General features: G+C 45.6%; 1 protein-coding gene across 7 annotated transcripts in view; it reads left to right on the forward strand.

The window, feature by feature from the left end:
* Positions 1-15140, forward strand: part of LOC146182998 (uncharacterized) — a 185209-nt gene that overhangs the window by 18915 nt on the left and 151154 nt on the right. For all 7 annotated transcript variants that reach the window (XM_084609011.1, XM_084609015.1, XM_084609014.1 and 4 more), the window contains 4 exons: positions 4090-5953; positions 7977-8206; positions 10328-10417; positions 14664-14841. In XM_084609011.1, coding sequence (XP_084465137.1) covers positions 4090-5953; positions 7977-8206; positions 10328-10417; positions 14664-14841 — 2362 coding nt within the window. The remainder of the gene's footprint in view (positions 1-4089; positions 5954-7976; positions 8207-10327; positions 10418-14663; positions 14842-15140) is intronic.

Raw genomic sequence — 15140 nt, forward strand, 5'->3', positions numbered from 1 at the left:
CGAGGTGTTCATTAAATCAAATTTCTGTGGGGCTGATGGTTTTCGGCAGTATTTTAGGGCTGTTTGATAATCCAAACTTTCGGATAATTCAAACAATTTTCCTGAAGGCCAAATTAACAAGATTTTAGTGTATAAAGCTTGGCAGCCGTCGGTGTGTTCTTTTTTTTCTCTCAAGACATCTGCTGTGTTGTCATTAGTTTTTGATGTATACTGCTGCTTCCCCTCCCCCCTCTTTTTCTCAAGTGCCCATCTCTTGAAACTTTCTGGCGAGACCCTTGACGAAAAGTGCCAGAGGAGTCTCGGGTGTGCTCGTGCTTTGTCATGCCAAAGGTATAGCACTCAGTATCTGGCCGAGGTTGTCACTACTTGATATTCTCTAAAAATAAAGTAAATGGCTCAAGTTTTTGTGTGGTTTCGGAACGGTCATATCAAATTGGAATATGCTTCTACTGCCCTATTCCTGGCTCAGAACTGGCTCTTGCTGGAATATCCTTCACCTTGTATTTTTCTACTGTGCGTTCCTTTATGGTGCGAGCTTAGTTTAGACCAGTGGGTTTCAAACAGTGTTCTGCAGAACCCTTGGTTTTGATGGAGTAGCCTCTGAGTTTCCCAAGCATCTACAGTCGTGCCTCGTTAATATGGACACTTTGGTTTCCGACCAAAACTGTCCATAAAGCGAGCCATCCATAATAACGAGTCATGAATAAAAACTAAAATAATTTTATTCAGAAAAAAAATCTGTAATGACTGCGTTTGTACATAACGGTGTGCACTGGACTTGAAATTTGACAGAACTCCGCATTATCCTTGTCATTGTTATCTTCGAAAAGTTGTAGTGCAGTCTGAAGCGACTCGCGCACCATGACACGCGTGAGAGTGGGCTTTGTGTTGGTCGAACTTTCCAGCACGAAATCCTCACTGGCCGATGAATCAGCGTCTGATTCTCTACTCACCGCCACTTCCAAAATGGCCTCGTCACTGAGTAAAGTAGCCACCAAGTAGCTGCTTGAAATTTTCCTGAGGCGAGGAAACAGCCGAGCTGTCGATATTACCCCCTTCTCTATGGATCCGTCTACTCGAGATGCCATGTCTGTTCTTAAAACTTATCAGCCATCCTCTTGAGTAGTCGCTCCTAGACAGAGCGTAGAATAATTTTTCTCAGTAAACATCACTCTATTTTACTGAACAAAACATTCCGTAAGTCATCACAGCTAAAACCTATCAAGACGGAGGATAAGGAACGGTATGTACCTACCTATTAATGTTGCCGAAACAATGAGCCTTCTCTTGAAACATTTCATCGCTCACGACAGCACGATTCGCGCGCACATTCCCAAACCACATTAACAAGGGTGACTCCATTTCTTCGAACTGCGCTGGGCGCTGTCAGACTGTGGCTTACGCTGCGATGATGACGTTGAGCCATTTATCGGAGTCCTGTAGTATCGATGCTACCGGAGAGGCTGAGGCCTAGTTTAACTTGGGCCCAGTCCCTCACTGCTTGGATTGACTGAGATGGCTTTTGCAGCTTGTATTCACAGATTGCTTGCTTTGCGCCTACGTTCAGCTTTGCTCTTTTGCGTTTTAACTTCCGTCATGCAAAAAAGCCAGACTCAAGTTGAGGGTCACAGGCTCCTGATGCTTTGCACTTTTTTGCTTAGTTAACCTTTCTGCCTTTCCGTTCTTGTGATTCTTTGTTTTTTGCCTTGTACTGTTTCCGTAAGGAAGCGAGGGAGTCACGTTGGCAAGCTGCTATGCAGAAGGCTATCGAAATCCCATCTTCCTGATGCCGTTTCTACGTGTTCCTATGAAACAAACACGACCAGCTGAAGTACAGTTTAGAACGACGGCTAGCCGACTACGAAGAGCTCAGACCTTGTCAAGGCCGCATCGTTGACTCAAAGCGAAGCCGACATGCGGACCGCCAGGGGTGCAAAATGTGGCAGTTCGGCAGCTCAACAGGGACGAAAACCAGGAGCATGAGAGCCTGAGAGGGAAGCGCGTCCAGGACTGGACGCCCGGTTCTGGTGGCGTGCTCATCGCCTTTTTGTCGATCTACTTTGAGAGTGTGTCTTAACTCTGGCCGAAAAGCGTTAGCGGCTTCGTGTGCTTTGGGAAACAAAACTTCAGTTCCCGCCACCACTTTAGGCACTTGTCTTTCTTCCTGTCATTTTTTTCTTACGCTTTTACCGGCCTTTCTGTTCACGTTCAGCAGAATTTATTGCAACCGCATGTTGCTGTTTTCCCGACTGTGGCCTCTCGTTGCAGCGTTTCCGCTGCATCCAAAAATCTCCTGGTTCCCTCTTTCGGGGTATTGCTTACATAGCTGACCCTCGGTTTGCTGTGGACCTTCCTCTGAACTCTTGCGCTCCCCCTCCCCCCCCCCCTCCCCCTTCCAGCCCTGAATCGGCGACACGCCCGCTTTGGTTCTTTCCAACCCCATAGTACTCGTTCAGGCATCTGGCCTTATCGGCTGTCGCGTAGGTTTGCAGGCGGGGCGTCCTTCTTTAACTTGCGTTTAGACTTCTCTGCTGTTTTCAAGCACTGTCCATATTAACGGGACAAAAATACATGGGCTCAAGTGGGCAGTGTGCCTTCTTCACCTGTCCATTGACCAGACAGTGAGTTTCCATATTAACGAGGCATAAATACATTGAAAAAGTTTCGTCCCCAGAAAAACTGTCCATAATTCGGGTCGTCCATATTAATGGGGCGCGACTGTATATTCCATCTCGTTACTTCGTTGCAGCAGTTTGGAAGCTGTAGACTTCCTGACCTACTCAGGAGAGTGCACAAATCTTAAATAAGTTCCTGCAAGCGTATTCATCTGCTTGACTGCTCATGGCATTTACAAAAATGCGAAGAGTAGACACACCTTTGCAAATGTGTAGCGTTTGCAGAAACACTGCATTGTTCGTGGCAGTATGCGCAGAACAAAGCTGTCTGGCAACCAAAAATGCTGAGACAACACTAAAGCAGTGGTGGCGGTTTTCTAACTTGAGCATCTGCCTATGCTGGAGAGCTATGCATCAGGGAACAGAAACTTCAGTAGGAGAGCAAGGTCGAAGTTTGTATAGCGTTACGAAAGGAGCAATGTGTGTGGGAATCTGAATAGTATGGGTACGCTTGTCATTAAGCATTGGTGACAAACGTACCCATACAAATATTATAATGCCAATATTACCAATATTATGTGTGCTTGAAATGGCGCTCATTGTTTTAGAGAAGCGGTATGGTTGGAAGCTGGTGTTTGTTTTTGTGTCACAGGTGTAAGAATAGTATGGCACTTTCTGCAGTGTTTCGCAGCCAGGACTGTGTTTCTTTCTGGAAAGTAAGCTTTATAAGGTTCCATAATTTTTCAGAGATTACACTGCTCTGATTTCATTCTTAATGTGTTGCTACAAGCGCTCCGCGTCCAGGAGTGCGTGCCGCTGCCGTTCGAAAGCCTTCAAGATCTCTCTAATGTTCCAGGCTGCTCCATTGACTCTGTGTAGAGCTGGCTCAATGGCCGTTTAAACCGCTTGTGTAGCAGCAGTAGCAGCACTCAAAGGCCTTTAAGCCAAAAGGCTATCAGTTTGGAGTGCCTTCGAGATGCCTGCGTGACAGGGTACTGTTTTTGCACATGATCGTACCTCTATCAATGTTTTGTGTTCATCCTCCATAAGCTTAATACATTTCAGCTGTACGCTCACTACAGGGCCTGAAAGTGAGTAACATTGTGGGAACAGTGATGGCTGCTTCAGTGGCCACAGTGTTGCGGGCATGAGCAGAATATTTTCAAGCACTTTCAGATATCGTAAAACTTTTGCTTTTAGTGGTTGTGTACACTAACTTTATGTGATTTCAGTGCTAAAAGGCAAGCACATAAAGGGAAGGGTAGCTGGACAGTGTTTGTCCCATTATGCTTTTCCTGTCCTGTGAGCGGTCAAGTTTGGGCCAAGGTGACAGAAAAAGGGGTACTTAAGGACTTCGCTTTTGATGCGCTTATTTTTGAAGAAATTTCTGACAACTGAAGCAAACGCTTAGTTGTTCGTGCTAAAGGCTGGTGTGCATTGATTCCTTTCTTGTGCTGTCTGGCATTTCACCCAGGAGTGTGTACTCCGACGATGACATTCGGAAGAAGGAACATGACATTCTTCGAGCCCTCCGTGCCCAAGATGGTCCTGCCTCAACCGATGACGAAGATGGTGGGGATGATGATTTTCAGGATATGACAGGCGAGACAGACACCAGGGAGGGGGCTCGGGAAGTAACAGAGAGCTGCTCAATCAGTGAACCAGGCGGGGACAATGATGGCATGTTCACTGGGTCACTCGAGCAGACGGGGGCCGAGGACTCGCTGGAGAACTTCCGCTCATGCTTCGTCAGTGACACTGAACACCGTGCTATTGCAGCTGGAAGTCTAGAGGAACCTTTAGATAGCCTTTGCGACAATAGCCAAGTGTACGAGGAAAGCCAGGTCTGCGATGACGTGTCGGACAACCGGGACGACTGCTCTGTGAGCATGAGCAGCAGCATGGTGAGGAGTGGGACGTTTGATCTGCAGAGCCAGATGCCGCTTGAGGCGGCCATTGAAAAGTGGAACGGGGAAGAGACGGCAGCGATAATGGGCGGCCAAAAAGAGCACGAAGGGCAACAGCATAACAGTAAGCCCTCAATCATGGAGGAGGGCAGTAAAGTGGGCCCAAAAGTCGCCACAGAGGAGGACGGAAAGTCTCTCGCACCAATGCCTGCATTCTTCCTGCATGAGAAATGCCCTGGTCCCATGCCAGTGTCGTACCAGTGCCTTCCGAGATCACCTAAGGTTGGTGGTCAACCTGGCGAGAAGAGAGGCTCGTGTGTTGCTTTTGGAATGAATGATTCTGGCTTCTTGTCCCAGAACACGTCTGTTACCGAGGCAGTGGCGTACGACAGCCTCAATGATGTGGGCGAAGTGGCCCCTCCGGTTGCTGCCGATCAAGCTGAACTAGGGTCAAACCAGGAGCGTCGCGCATCGGGAGCACTGTTTCCCTTCTACATCGACATCAACAAGACAAAACCAGAAGAAAACCAAGCACAGCAACACAGGGAACCGTCAAACCAAGGTTCATCTCTGTACATGTACATAGACGCCAGTGGCGATGCAGGCCAGGCCCATAAAAAGTCTCCAGCAAACCAGCCCAAAGGAGATGGTGATTCTTCGTCCAAACGACCTCAGTCGTGCTACATGTACGTTGACTTCAATGCAGTTCACCACGATGACCCTCGTCCTGATGAGAAGGTGTCCTCTCATACAATGCCACGCACCTTGTCACTATCCATGTTCATTGACATCAATGATGACCACAGTGAAAGCGTTGTCTGTGCCCAAGAAGCCTATAGCAACCACCAGGGAAAGCCTGCAAAGGATGGCACAAACACTGTAGACAGGCAGCGAAGCATTGTGGAACACCGCATGTGGGAACACTTCGAGCGTGAAGAGATACTGGTTGTGTCGGAGGAGATCCCAGCTATCGAACAGCCTACTACTAGAGTGCCACCTTGTTCAACTGGTGAAGGTGACGTCTCTTCACCAAAGAGGGCATGCCAGACAAGGTTCCAGCCTCCCGAAGTTTGCTTGCTGCCGATGAGCCCGATTCTGAGGCGCAAGACAAAGCCAGAGCCCGTGAAACCGGCTCCCAGAGCGCTGCCTGTCAAGTCTTCAACACTGCCGCAGGATGTCGACGCCATGACGTTTCGCAGGTCTGAGGTGTGTGACGGAGAGGACAGTGACTCCCTCGAGCATGAGAGTGACAGGGAAGGTGATGGGCCTAAGAAGGATGCGCTTCCGAAAGCTGAGGAGGGGCAGTCGGCAGGGCCAGTGTCTTCAACAGTGCAGCCCAAGAAACCAGACTCTGAAGCCCCTGTGACCAAGGCTGATACGAGTGCGGCTCAAGAGTCTCCTGCTGTCATTCCCAGGGAAAGTATACCTAGGGTACGTACATGGCTTGTATTGTATCATCCCTTCAGTTGTCTAAATCCCCGTATGCAAGCTGCAATGTCCGATTTGTTCATTAAAGAAAGTGCTGATAATTTATGTATTGACAAAGGATAAGTGTTGTAAGGATGCCCTCACATTTGTTAATAGCTGTGATGTGGATCCGATGACTGTTTTTTTTTTCCTTGGCATTCATAAGTGCTTTAAAATGCCTGAACCCAAGTGAGAATCCCAACTGGTTTAAGTAACAAATTCAGAGTTCATACGAACTACAACTAAACTTGATAATTGGTTTCTGTTGAAATGAACTGTGCACATCTTTCTTACAGGGCGACTTTGGGAGTTTTTTCAAAGTTTTGAATTTCAGTAGTCGTAAAACATTCCTTAGAGTCCCCTTATTAAAACGTTCATAACAGCAAACCGAAACCAAATCTGTTTGTAGCCAGGCATGACCCTCTGCAACGATGATGTCGCAAAGATTACTAGAAAAATATTTGTGCTCACTTTTCATTGCCAAAGTAACGATTAAAAAACTAGACTTTTTTCATGAAATACCTGAGACGACCTCATACAGGTCTAAGAATAAGTTTGTGAAGAAGGGAGTAAGTATTCAACTTCTGGAAAATATTTTGGATGTTGATACTAATACATTGTTGCCAATATAAATCATCTGAACTGAGGCCATGAAGCTTGAAAGTCTGCTTGATATCTCACATGGCTGGCAAAATTAGTGGAAGTTGTCAGAAACGAGACAGAGAGCCTACAGAAAACCCTGGAGTTTCTCTTAGAACCAGTTTGACCAGTTAAATATTACCTCCTAGGGTATATGTCAATTTGTTTGCATCACAGCTGTGACTGGAACCAGTTAGAAAAACTAATTGACACCCTTAGACTAGAGCTTGGGTCATGATGCAGCGATACATTAGGTCTCAACAGAAATACCGTAATTGAGCATCCAGTAGAATGAAAAATATTTTCTGTGTAGTCTTGACATGCTGCTTAAAAAATTGTGGAAAAATTCAGCATTTTTCCTCCTCTTTTGGTTAATAGCTCATGCCAGAAGTGTATAGAGTAGTTTAAATTCTTTTCCTATGTGTGCCTAGTGTCCTTTGGTTAGGCCTGTCCTCGTGGTTATGGAATCCTTCCTTTGCCTATCCTTCTGCGAGCACTGTTAGTTGCATGCATAACATATATCTTTAAACGCAGTCTAGTCAGGTTTTAACCAATCATACTGGTGACCAAAGTATCCACCACCTTACCCAGGCACTGCAACTCAATTCTGAGTCATTTGAGGGATGCAATACCTTTTTTTATGTCATTAGTTAGTCTTCACTGCATAATGTAACAGCTTTAGTGGTAGAAGGGACACAGACTTATAATTTACTTGGATGCCGCTTCTGGAATGCTGGTTCTGCAGACGCCTAGTCCTCTCTCTATTTTTCAGTGTGGTAGACTTCTAATATCCTGCTGTTTTTCAAAAAGTGTTTGATGGGAAGTGAGGCAGGCAGGGACATTCTGATTCATCGATCGGTGTTAGACAGCAGCTCAAAGGATGAACATTATGCTTTTTGACACTTCTGTGATGTCAGGTCTCGGTGTCCATTATGCTTTGTGTGTTTCCAAGGAACACTGGACGAGTTGCAGTTGGATACACCTCGAGAACAAGCTCAAAAGGCCCCTCTGCCTGCAGCCAATGGCATCGACAGAGTGTCATTGATAGTCCCTTTAGACCTGCTAGATGGATAATGCAGGGTGCGGCAGATGAGAGGCGGCTCTCCACGCCTAACCACGGTGTCTTGAGGATCGTTTGACGCCGTTGGGTGCTAGGTCTCTTTTGACGGGTGTCTGCTGCTTTATTCTTGAGGTCTATCTGACTATGTCGTCTGCTAAACTATGATTGCGGACATCTTTGCAATGCTAGGTTTTGAATTGCAAAAAAAGGTTACCTATGTGCGAAGGTGTAATCATTCATATTCTGCGAGTGCCCTGGTGGTAACGTTGCATTTTTCTTGGTGTGCAGCCTCCCTTCTCTCCTGGAGAGGGCGATGACGACTCTGAGACAGTGTACTCGGAGGTGTCTGAAGTGAGCTGCCTGTCTAGCATTGACAAGAGGATGCAGGAGTCAGGCTGCAGCCCAGAGAGGCTGGGTGCTTGCTCCAAGCTGGGGGACGACCTGCTCAGGATGTTCATTGGCCAGGTGGAGACAGACATCACAATTCGTGTGGAAGGCAAAGACATTGGGGCACACAGGTATGAACACTCGTCATGGGCCACATTCTACACGCGCAATGTACCACTTGACATGGGAAGTTGAAGAGCAGTTGCAGGATTGATGGACTTTGACCACTGTTGTGTCTTACTGCTGTGGACATCATTGGACGCTTAAAATTAAGGCTCAGTTGTCGTAATGTTATCAGAAACAGGCTATGAAGACGCTGAAGGAGCTACAAGGGTTGTGCATGCTCACAGCATTCCAGCTGCTGTGTTTGTTGGGCAGTCTTTGGCAGGCGGTATGCTTGCGTCTCTTGGTAAGCATTTGTCAGAAGAAATGAAACTGGAGGTTTTACAGAGTCTCATCTGGTCGGGTAGGAAGTTTATTTCAATCAAAAATGGACTTTCTGACCGAAGGTTTGGGTCAAAACAAGATATTTTGGCACGAGTGATTAAGGCCTCCATGGGGAAGCCTAAATGTCTTGTTTTCATCCAAGGCTTTGGTCAGCGAGTCCATTTTTTGTGGAAATGCATTTATCATAGGCTCAATACTAATGCTAGAAGGTACGAGAGGGGACCAGAGGTGGTATCAATGAGCACATGAGATGTTGTGTTGTGCACTGTCTCGTATTTTTCCCTTCGACAGCAGCTTCCAGCTTTTTTTTTTCTCTGGTAGGTCACATTGGGGTTGTTGCGACCTGTTCATACCCACGAAGCTGAACTGATGGGCTGAGTTTAGTCTAAACTCAAAGCATTTTCAGTAGAAGCAGTGATGCTACTATTCTTCTTGTTTGCCATCTTGCTTTTGTAGCTGCTTTGTTGACAGCTGAAGAGCTGAGGTTACTCCTGAGCTTCTTGGGCTCCTGGAAGTGTGGGAGATCAGGTGGAAACAGCAGAGTTTACATATACTTTCGCGGTTAGTTGTTGCTGGCTGTGACACACCCCCAGTGTCGGCTTGGTTTCATGGAACGAGCATGGTGCTTTATTTTTCATTATGATTGCTATACAAATAACATAGTCAACGGAATATGCACATTTCAGTGTTCTGCAGGTGTTGTTATTAAACATCGTCATCATCAGCTTGACTATAAATGAGATAAATGAGGATAATATAAGAAAAAACACTGCCTTGTGTTCAGAATCAGAAGAGCTATCGCTCCAGTCCGCAATCGAAGGTCCCGCGCGGTCAGCCATCCGAAAGTAACCGCGTGCACAGAGGGTGCACCTTTAGTGGCCCGCACAACGGAGAGAAATGGCACATTGTGAAATCAAGACCTCATTTGCTGCTGCTAGCTGCAAGCGAGGGCGCAGCAAGAGACCGAAAGCAGCAATTGAGTCATGTATCGGTCTTTTGGAGAGGCAACGGCGCAGCATGCCCCTGAACTTGACCTGTCGTAGCAGGCACACTAGCAGAATAAAATAAGAACCTGCAAACCTGCGGCAGGTGGCAGAACAACCCTTGAACCCATAACTGCACACGTGAGCCGCATGATCGCTCGGCCAATGCAGGCCAGTGCTTTGGCTCTAGGAGGAGGGGCATTGCAACAAAAAGAATCAACAGGATCAACCACAAAAGGACAAAAAATGAGGGCGCAATTTCAGCTCTGGTCATCTTAACAGAAAGGACCAAATTCAATAGAACAGTGCAACTCGAGGCTCCTTTGTCTGGATAAAAAGCTATTCCAGTTCATTTAGGAAGTCGTTTGACTCAAAAACAATTGATGACAGTTCATTCCTTCAGTTTTTGAGGGGAAAAAAAGACTGTTGATGTTCCTGGCGGTGCGTGTGCAATAAAGCAGTGGTGGAAATGTGAACAAATGGCAATTGCTGCATTGTTCTCTTCCCAAACGCAGGTGACCGTTGTCCAGTCTTTCGCAAATAAATATGCTATAATGCAAGCTGCTGTCATCAGTTTCCTCACAGTTATTTCATAATTGGAAATTTGGGTAATTTGAATTGTTTTTACTGCTCCTTGAAGTTTTGAATTATATTGAGCTTTTACTCCCCAGTTTCAGTCAGTGATAAGTGTCTGTTTTAGTGATCACAACTTGATCATCATGACTTGCATTAGGGCTGCAGTACTGAGTTTCAAAATGGCTGGGTTTTCATTATTGAGCCCAAAGGTCCAGTTGGTCTATTGGATTGTTTTGTTCTTTGCAGGTTCATTTTGGCCTCACGGTCTGACTATTTCTCACTCATCCTCAGAGAAGATTTTGCTGCCGAGGATACCGAAGTCATCAGCATGGATGGGTGAGGAAAGGGGCCATTTTTGAACCCCCCTTCCCCCATGTTCTTCATTCATATTATTCCCCTTTTTATAATATATCGGCTGATGACTCAAGTCTGACCACGTGTTGTGGTCATCTGCCATATGCTGGCTGCAACAAGAATGCATACATCATTTCTGTTTTCTCAAGCTGCACTATGGTTGCTGTGTGGAACAACCATGGTGCAGGCAATAATTTTTTGTGTAGAGAACATGCTTTATGATCATGTGCTGAGTTCTGTTGCACACTTAACTGCTGGTAGTCGAGTTATGATGTATTTGTATTGTCTTTCCATCTGCTAAGATGATTCTAGCCACATTTCAGTGAGCTTTTTAAAATCCCAGGTGATCAAAGTTAACTCGAAGCCCTCTATTGAGTCTCCTCTCTTAGAAAATGTGTTTTGGATGATAAATTGCACATATGAATGCAGTTGACATGTTTCCTTCATAGCCTTAAGTTGTGGCAAAAGGCCTATAGCCAAGCGTTTCAGGGCCAGGGCTGGGCTGGGAGTTTTTTGTGTTGTGAAATTTGTGTCATTCTACTGCCAATATCATATGTTGTACACATTGGGCATTGCAGGGTGCTGGTGTTACTATTGCGCGTAGTAAACTTTGGTGCTGGGTTGGCATTGTGTCCTTCCCATACCTGAGGACGTGCAATAGCACGTAACAAGCTGGTGTTTTAAGCCTTTTGCTGTTGGTTGTTTTTGGACGTGACTCAGCAGCTCTAGTGTCTGCTTGGTTTCGAGAATATCAGGGAACGAATATAGTAATTTTTATTTATTTATTAATAATGTGATATAGATAACAGATAACGGAAGATGCACATTTTAGTGTTTTCGGGATCCTATTTCAACAAGGGCATAGCCAGCGAGGAGTGGGTGGGCTCGGTGTTAGAATCTCCCCCTCCCCCACCTCCTCCTCCCACCCTTGAAAATTTTCTGCATGTTACATTCCACCCACACTTTCTGGCCATTTTTTTTTTTTTTTTGACCAGCAGCATATAGCGTTCTCTGAAAAATATTTCTGGCTTTGCCACTGTAATCTGAGCTCTACTAGTATTCGGAATTGAAAGAGTCGCTGCTCCAGTCCGCATTCGAAGGTTCCACGCGATCAGCCGTCCGAAAGCAATTGCGCGCATGGATGGAGCACTTCCGCTGGCTTGAGCAGTGCATACAAGCAGCAAATTTTGGGAAAAAAAACATGTAGCTGAGAGATGGAAAGAGAATACAGTAACCTCTTCTATTGCTGATAGTGGGAGTGGCACGCTCCCCTGCATTTGCCGCAATGTAGCACACAGCAACAGAATAAAAAAAAAACCCTGCAAAACTGTGGTAGATGCATGGTTGCTTTGCATGAGAGTAGGGCACGTAGAGCGACCATGCCTCCTGTAAAGAAGGGTGGGTACGGTCACTCCGAGCTCTTCAATATACAAGCTTCCAAAACGATTTGACAGATGGCGTGCTAAGCCCTGCATGCCAAATTTGTGCTCCAGCACGAATTTTTGAATGCACAGTAGGGAATTTTTGCATACATTAGCAGGTGCCTAAAGGCTTGGCTGTTGCTTCCTTCAATAAAATTACTACCAATAATGGACAGCGTTGGCACTGCTACGCACTTTAAAACTGTGTGACAAACTTTAAAACGATGAAACGAAAGCATTTATACCTGGTGTCTTTCGTGCGCTCGTCGGAACAAATCTCCGTGCTCAGGGCTCAGATTTGTTGCCTTTAGTGAGAGGCTCAGTCGCAAAGGCAAAACAAAAACTTGAGGCTGAGAACAGTCTAGCAAGCATTGGAAAGGAAGTCATTATGCAGCAACGAACAGGAAAATATCTCTGATAACTCTAAGAAAAGCAAGTAGTTCAGTGGAAAATAAGATGGCTAAATGAACTTCATGTAATGTCATTACATTTCAGGACATGTAATGCATAGGACTCATAGAAAACTGACTCTGAAAATTGTGCAGTGATAAGGTTAGGGAACAACTAGGATAATCTAGCTGTAGCTTAGACAAGACCGGATTACAGTAGAACCCTGCTATAGTAAATTCAGATATAGTATAGACTCGGATATAATAAAGTGAAACTGAAGTCCCGGTTCATCATCTGTGGACGACAGTACATTTTTCCCCCTTTATAGTAAAGACATTTTTGGTAAAAATTGGTTATAAGTAAAGTACGTCTGGCCACGGCAATGACATCCCATGAAATGACATCGCCACATATCCGCTACCTAGAATCATGAGGCATTAAAAAAAACAAAAAATGTTGTGAGGGAGCGTAGGAAAAAACAGTAAAGCTGGCAAGAAATGGCCAAACATTCGTAGCACTGCACAGCTCGAAGCATGAGGCAGTGGAGGTGCGGCGTGTGCGGTTTTTCAGCGCTTGACTGCCACGTGCATTTCTCATCTATTGCTTTTATAAGACAAACTTCAAAAGATTACACAGTCTTCATGCAATGCTATGGTTTGACGTGAAATCAAATTCTGTTGTATTCGTAGCCATGTTGCCCTCCTGCTTAAGAGTTCCACAGAATGTAAATATAACAAAGTCTTGAAAATTAAAAAAAGTGGAAGGTATTTTGCAGTGTTTCTTTCATTAAGCACAGCAATGTCATCACCAGTATAGTAAAGACCATGATGTAGTAAAGTCTCTTCACTATAAAGGGATGAAGATCGATTCAAGGGGGCTGTACTTTTAGGGGGATTTTACTTGGACTGGGGGTGGTGTTTAGAGGGTGTGCCGACTGAAGAGGGGAATGTGGTGGTGGGCCTAGTGGCAAAAACCTAGTTTGCATGCCGTTCCTATATGAAGCCGATTCAATCCAATTAACCTCGAGTATGCATTAATTTATTGCGAGTGAACTTCTCCAAGTAAAAAGAGATAGATGTGTACACAGTACTTTAACAGCACGGATGCTGAGTTTGGACTATTTATCTTTTTCAGCTCATCCGTGGTAAGTGCAGTAGTATTTTATTTTCCCGTCGAGTAAAACTTGAAATGCCATTATGGTGGTTCTTTCTATTTCCTTCATGAAATGTCTGCACCATCACATGACCGCATGTCTGTGATTTAATAGAATGCATGATTGGTGCACTGAACTGGAATTCCACGAATCTGAAATGACCGATCGATAGAATGCAGGCTTATACTTCAAAACAAAATACTTAGGTGAAGAGAATCTGTCACAGTGAAGTAAATGAGGCGCAGAAGTGTTTCCTGACAATTAATAGCAGGTAGGGCTCATCCAACACAGACTTCTTCTGCCAACTCATTTGTGGTATTGGTACTAAAAGGCCATTTCGGCTAAAATTTCTCCCAAGATATTATCTGCTTTTGTGTTAAGCATTATTTGCATCGCTGTCTGAAGCATAAAGTGGGAAAAGGAACTGTACCTTAGGCTGGCATTGAGAAAAAAAAAAGAAAAACGCTAGCATTCAGTCTATACCAGAAATAGAAATTAGTTCTGCCCTATACATTTTGTACACCCATCCTTCCTCTACAAGCTTCTACACAATGACTCTTTGACATTGGTCTCTTTCATTCTTTAACAACACTTCTGAGTCTACATGCAGATTGGCAGATAGCTCGACTTTGCGCCACATGTCAAGGCCGGTGCATACTGTCCCTCCCCTCTCACCCCCCTCAGTCTGGGCCCCAACAGGGACCTACAGGGAGCCATGGCCTAGCTGGTCATTGATACCTTGGGCCTCTAAATTGCATTTTTTTCCTCTCATCCTCATTCTTGCCATAAAGCCCAGAGCCTGTTGTGAATTGCACTGAGCTGTGCAGAACAGATGGCAGTAATGTAGCTGTTATCTCGTACTTTTACCCTTTCACTGCCAAACAGTCCACATCTGCTTTAGCCGTTTCGTCCAATAATAGTAAACACTGTAAGCAATGTGTTAGCTGAAACTGTGGTTAGTGTAGTGGAAGGTCGGACACAATCGCAACTATCAGGAGACACCCCTCACATGATCACCACGGTTCTGTTGGGTGGGCAACAACAGCACCATTTTTGCTGTCATGAAGCGGAGGCATGCAGAACTACACGTGCTGCTTTGATGGCTAGGGCATCTACTCGTCTGGCTGTGGTGCATGGGCTGGGGTGGTGATGTCGATGACGATGGTGATGCTTATGACATGCTTGGGGACCAACCCTGTGCACTCCAACTTTGGGGATACAGCACTTTATGAGTGGCAGTGTTTATGCTTTTTGTGCTATGCAGGTTCACTCATGGTGCAGTGGTCTTTGCTCTGCACCACCTGTACGGAGGCACAGCGAGTCCTCCGCGGGAGGTGCACGTGTCGGAGCTGGCGCTCCTTGCTGAAGTGCTCGGGGTGGACAGCTTGCGGCGAGTGGTGCTCTCCCATGTGCGCACTTACTACTGCCACTTCTTTCACAAGGTATGCCTGGCTGCCTGGCCTTTGGTTCCTGCTCTCTTGATACGAACAGCTGTGAAAGCAGACACAATATGAGGCACTGTGAAAAATGTTCAAATTAAAGGGAAACTGCACCGGTTTTAGATTTCATTGAGTTTCGAGGGATCGAAGGTTTATAGCTTGCAGTTCAAGCGTGTGAAAATCTTGGCAGTAGCATGAAATTAGGAGACGCCTGCTTCTGGGAAAGAGAGCAATGGTTAGCCTTGACCGCCTAGTAAAGAGCAGAGACATTAGTCTGCCAACCAAGATCCGTATAACCCGTG

The sequence above is a fragment of the Amblyomma maculatum genome, chromosome 7 (assembly GCF_055883805.1).
Source record: "Amblyomma maculatum isolate TAMU_Amacu chromosome 7, ASM5588380v1, whole genome shotgun sequence".
Taxonomy (NCBI): Eukaryota; Metazoa; Arthropoda; class Arachnida; order Ixodida; family Ixodidae; genus Amblyomma; species Amblyomma maculatum.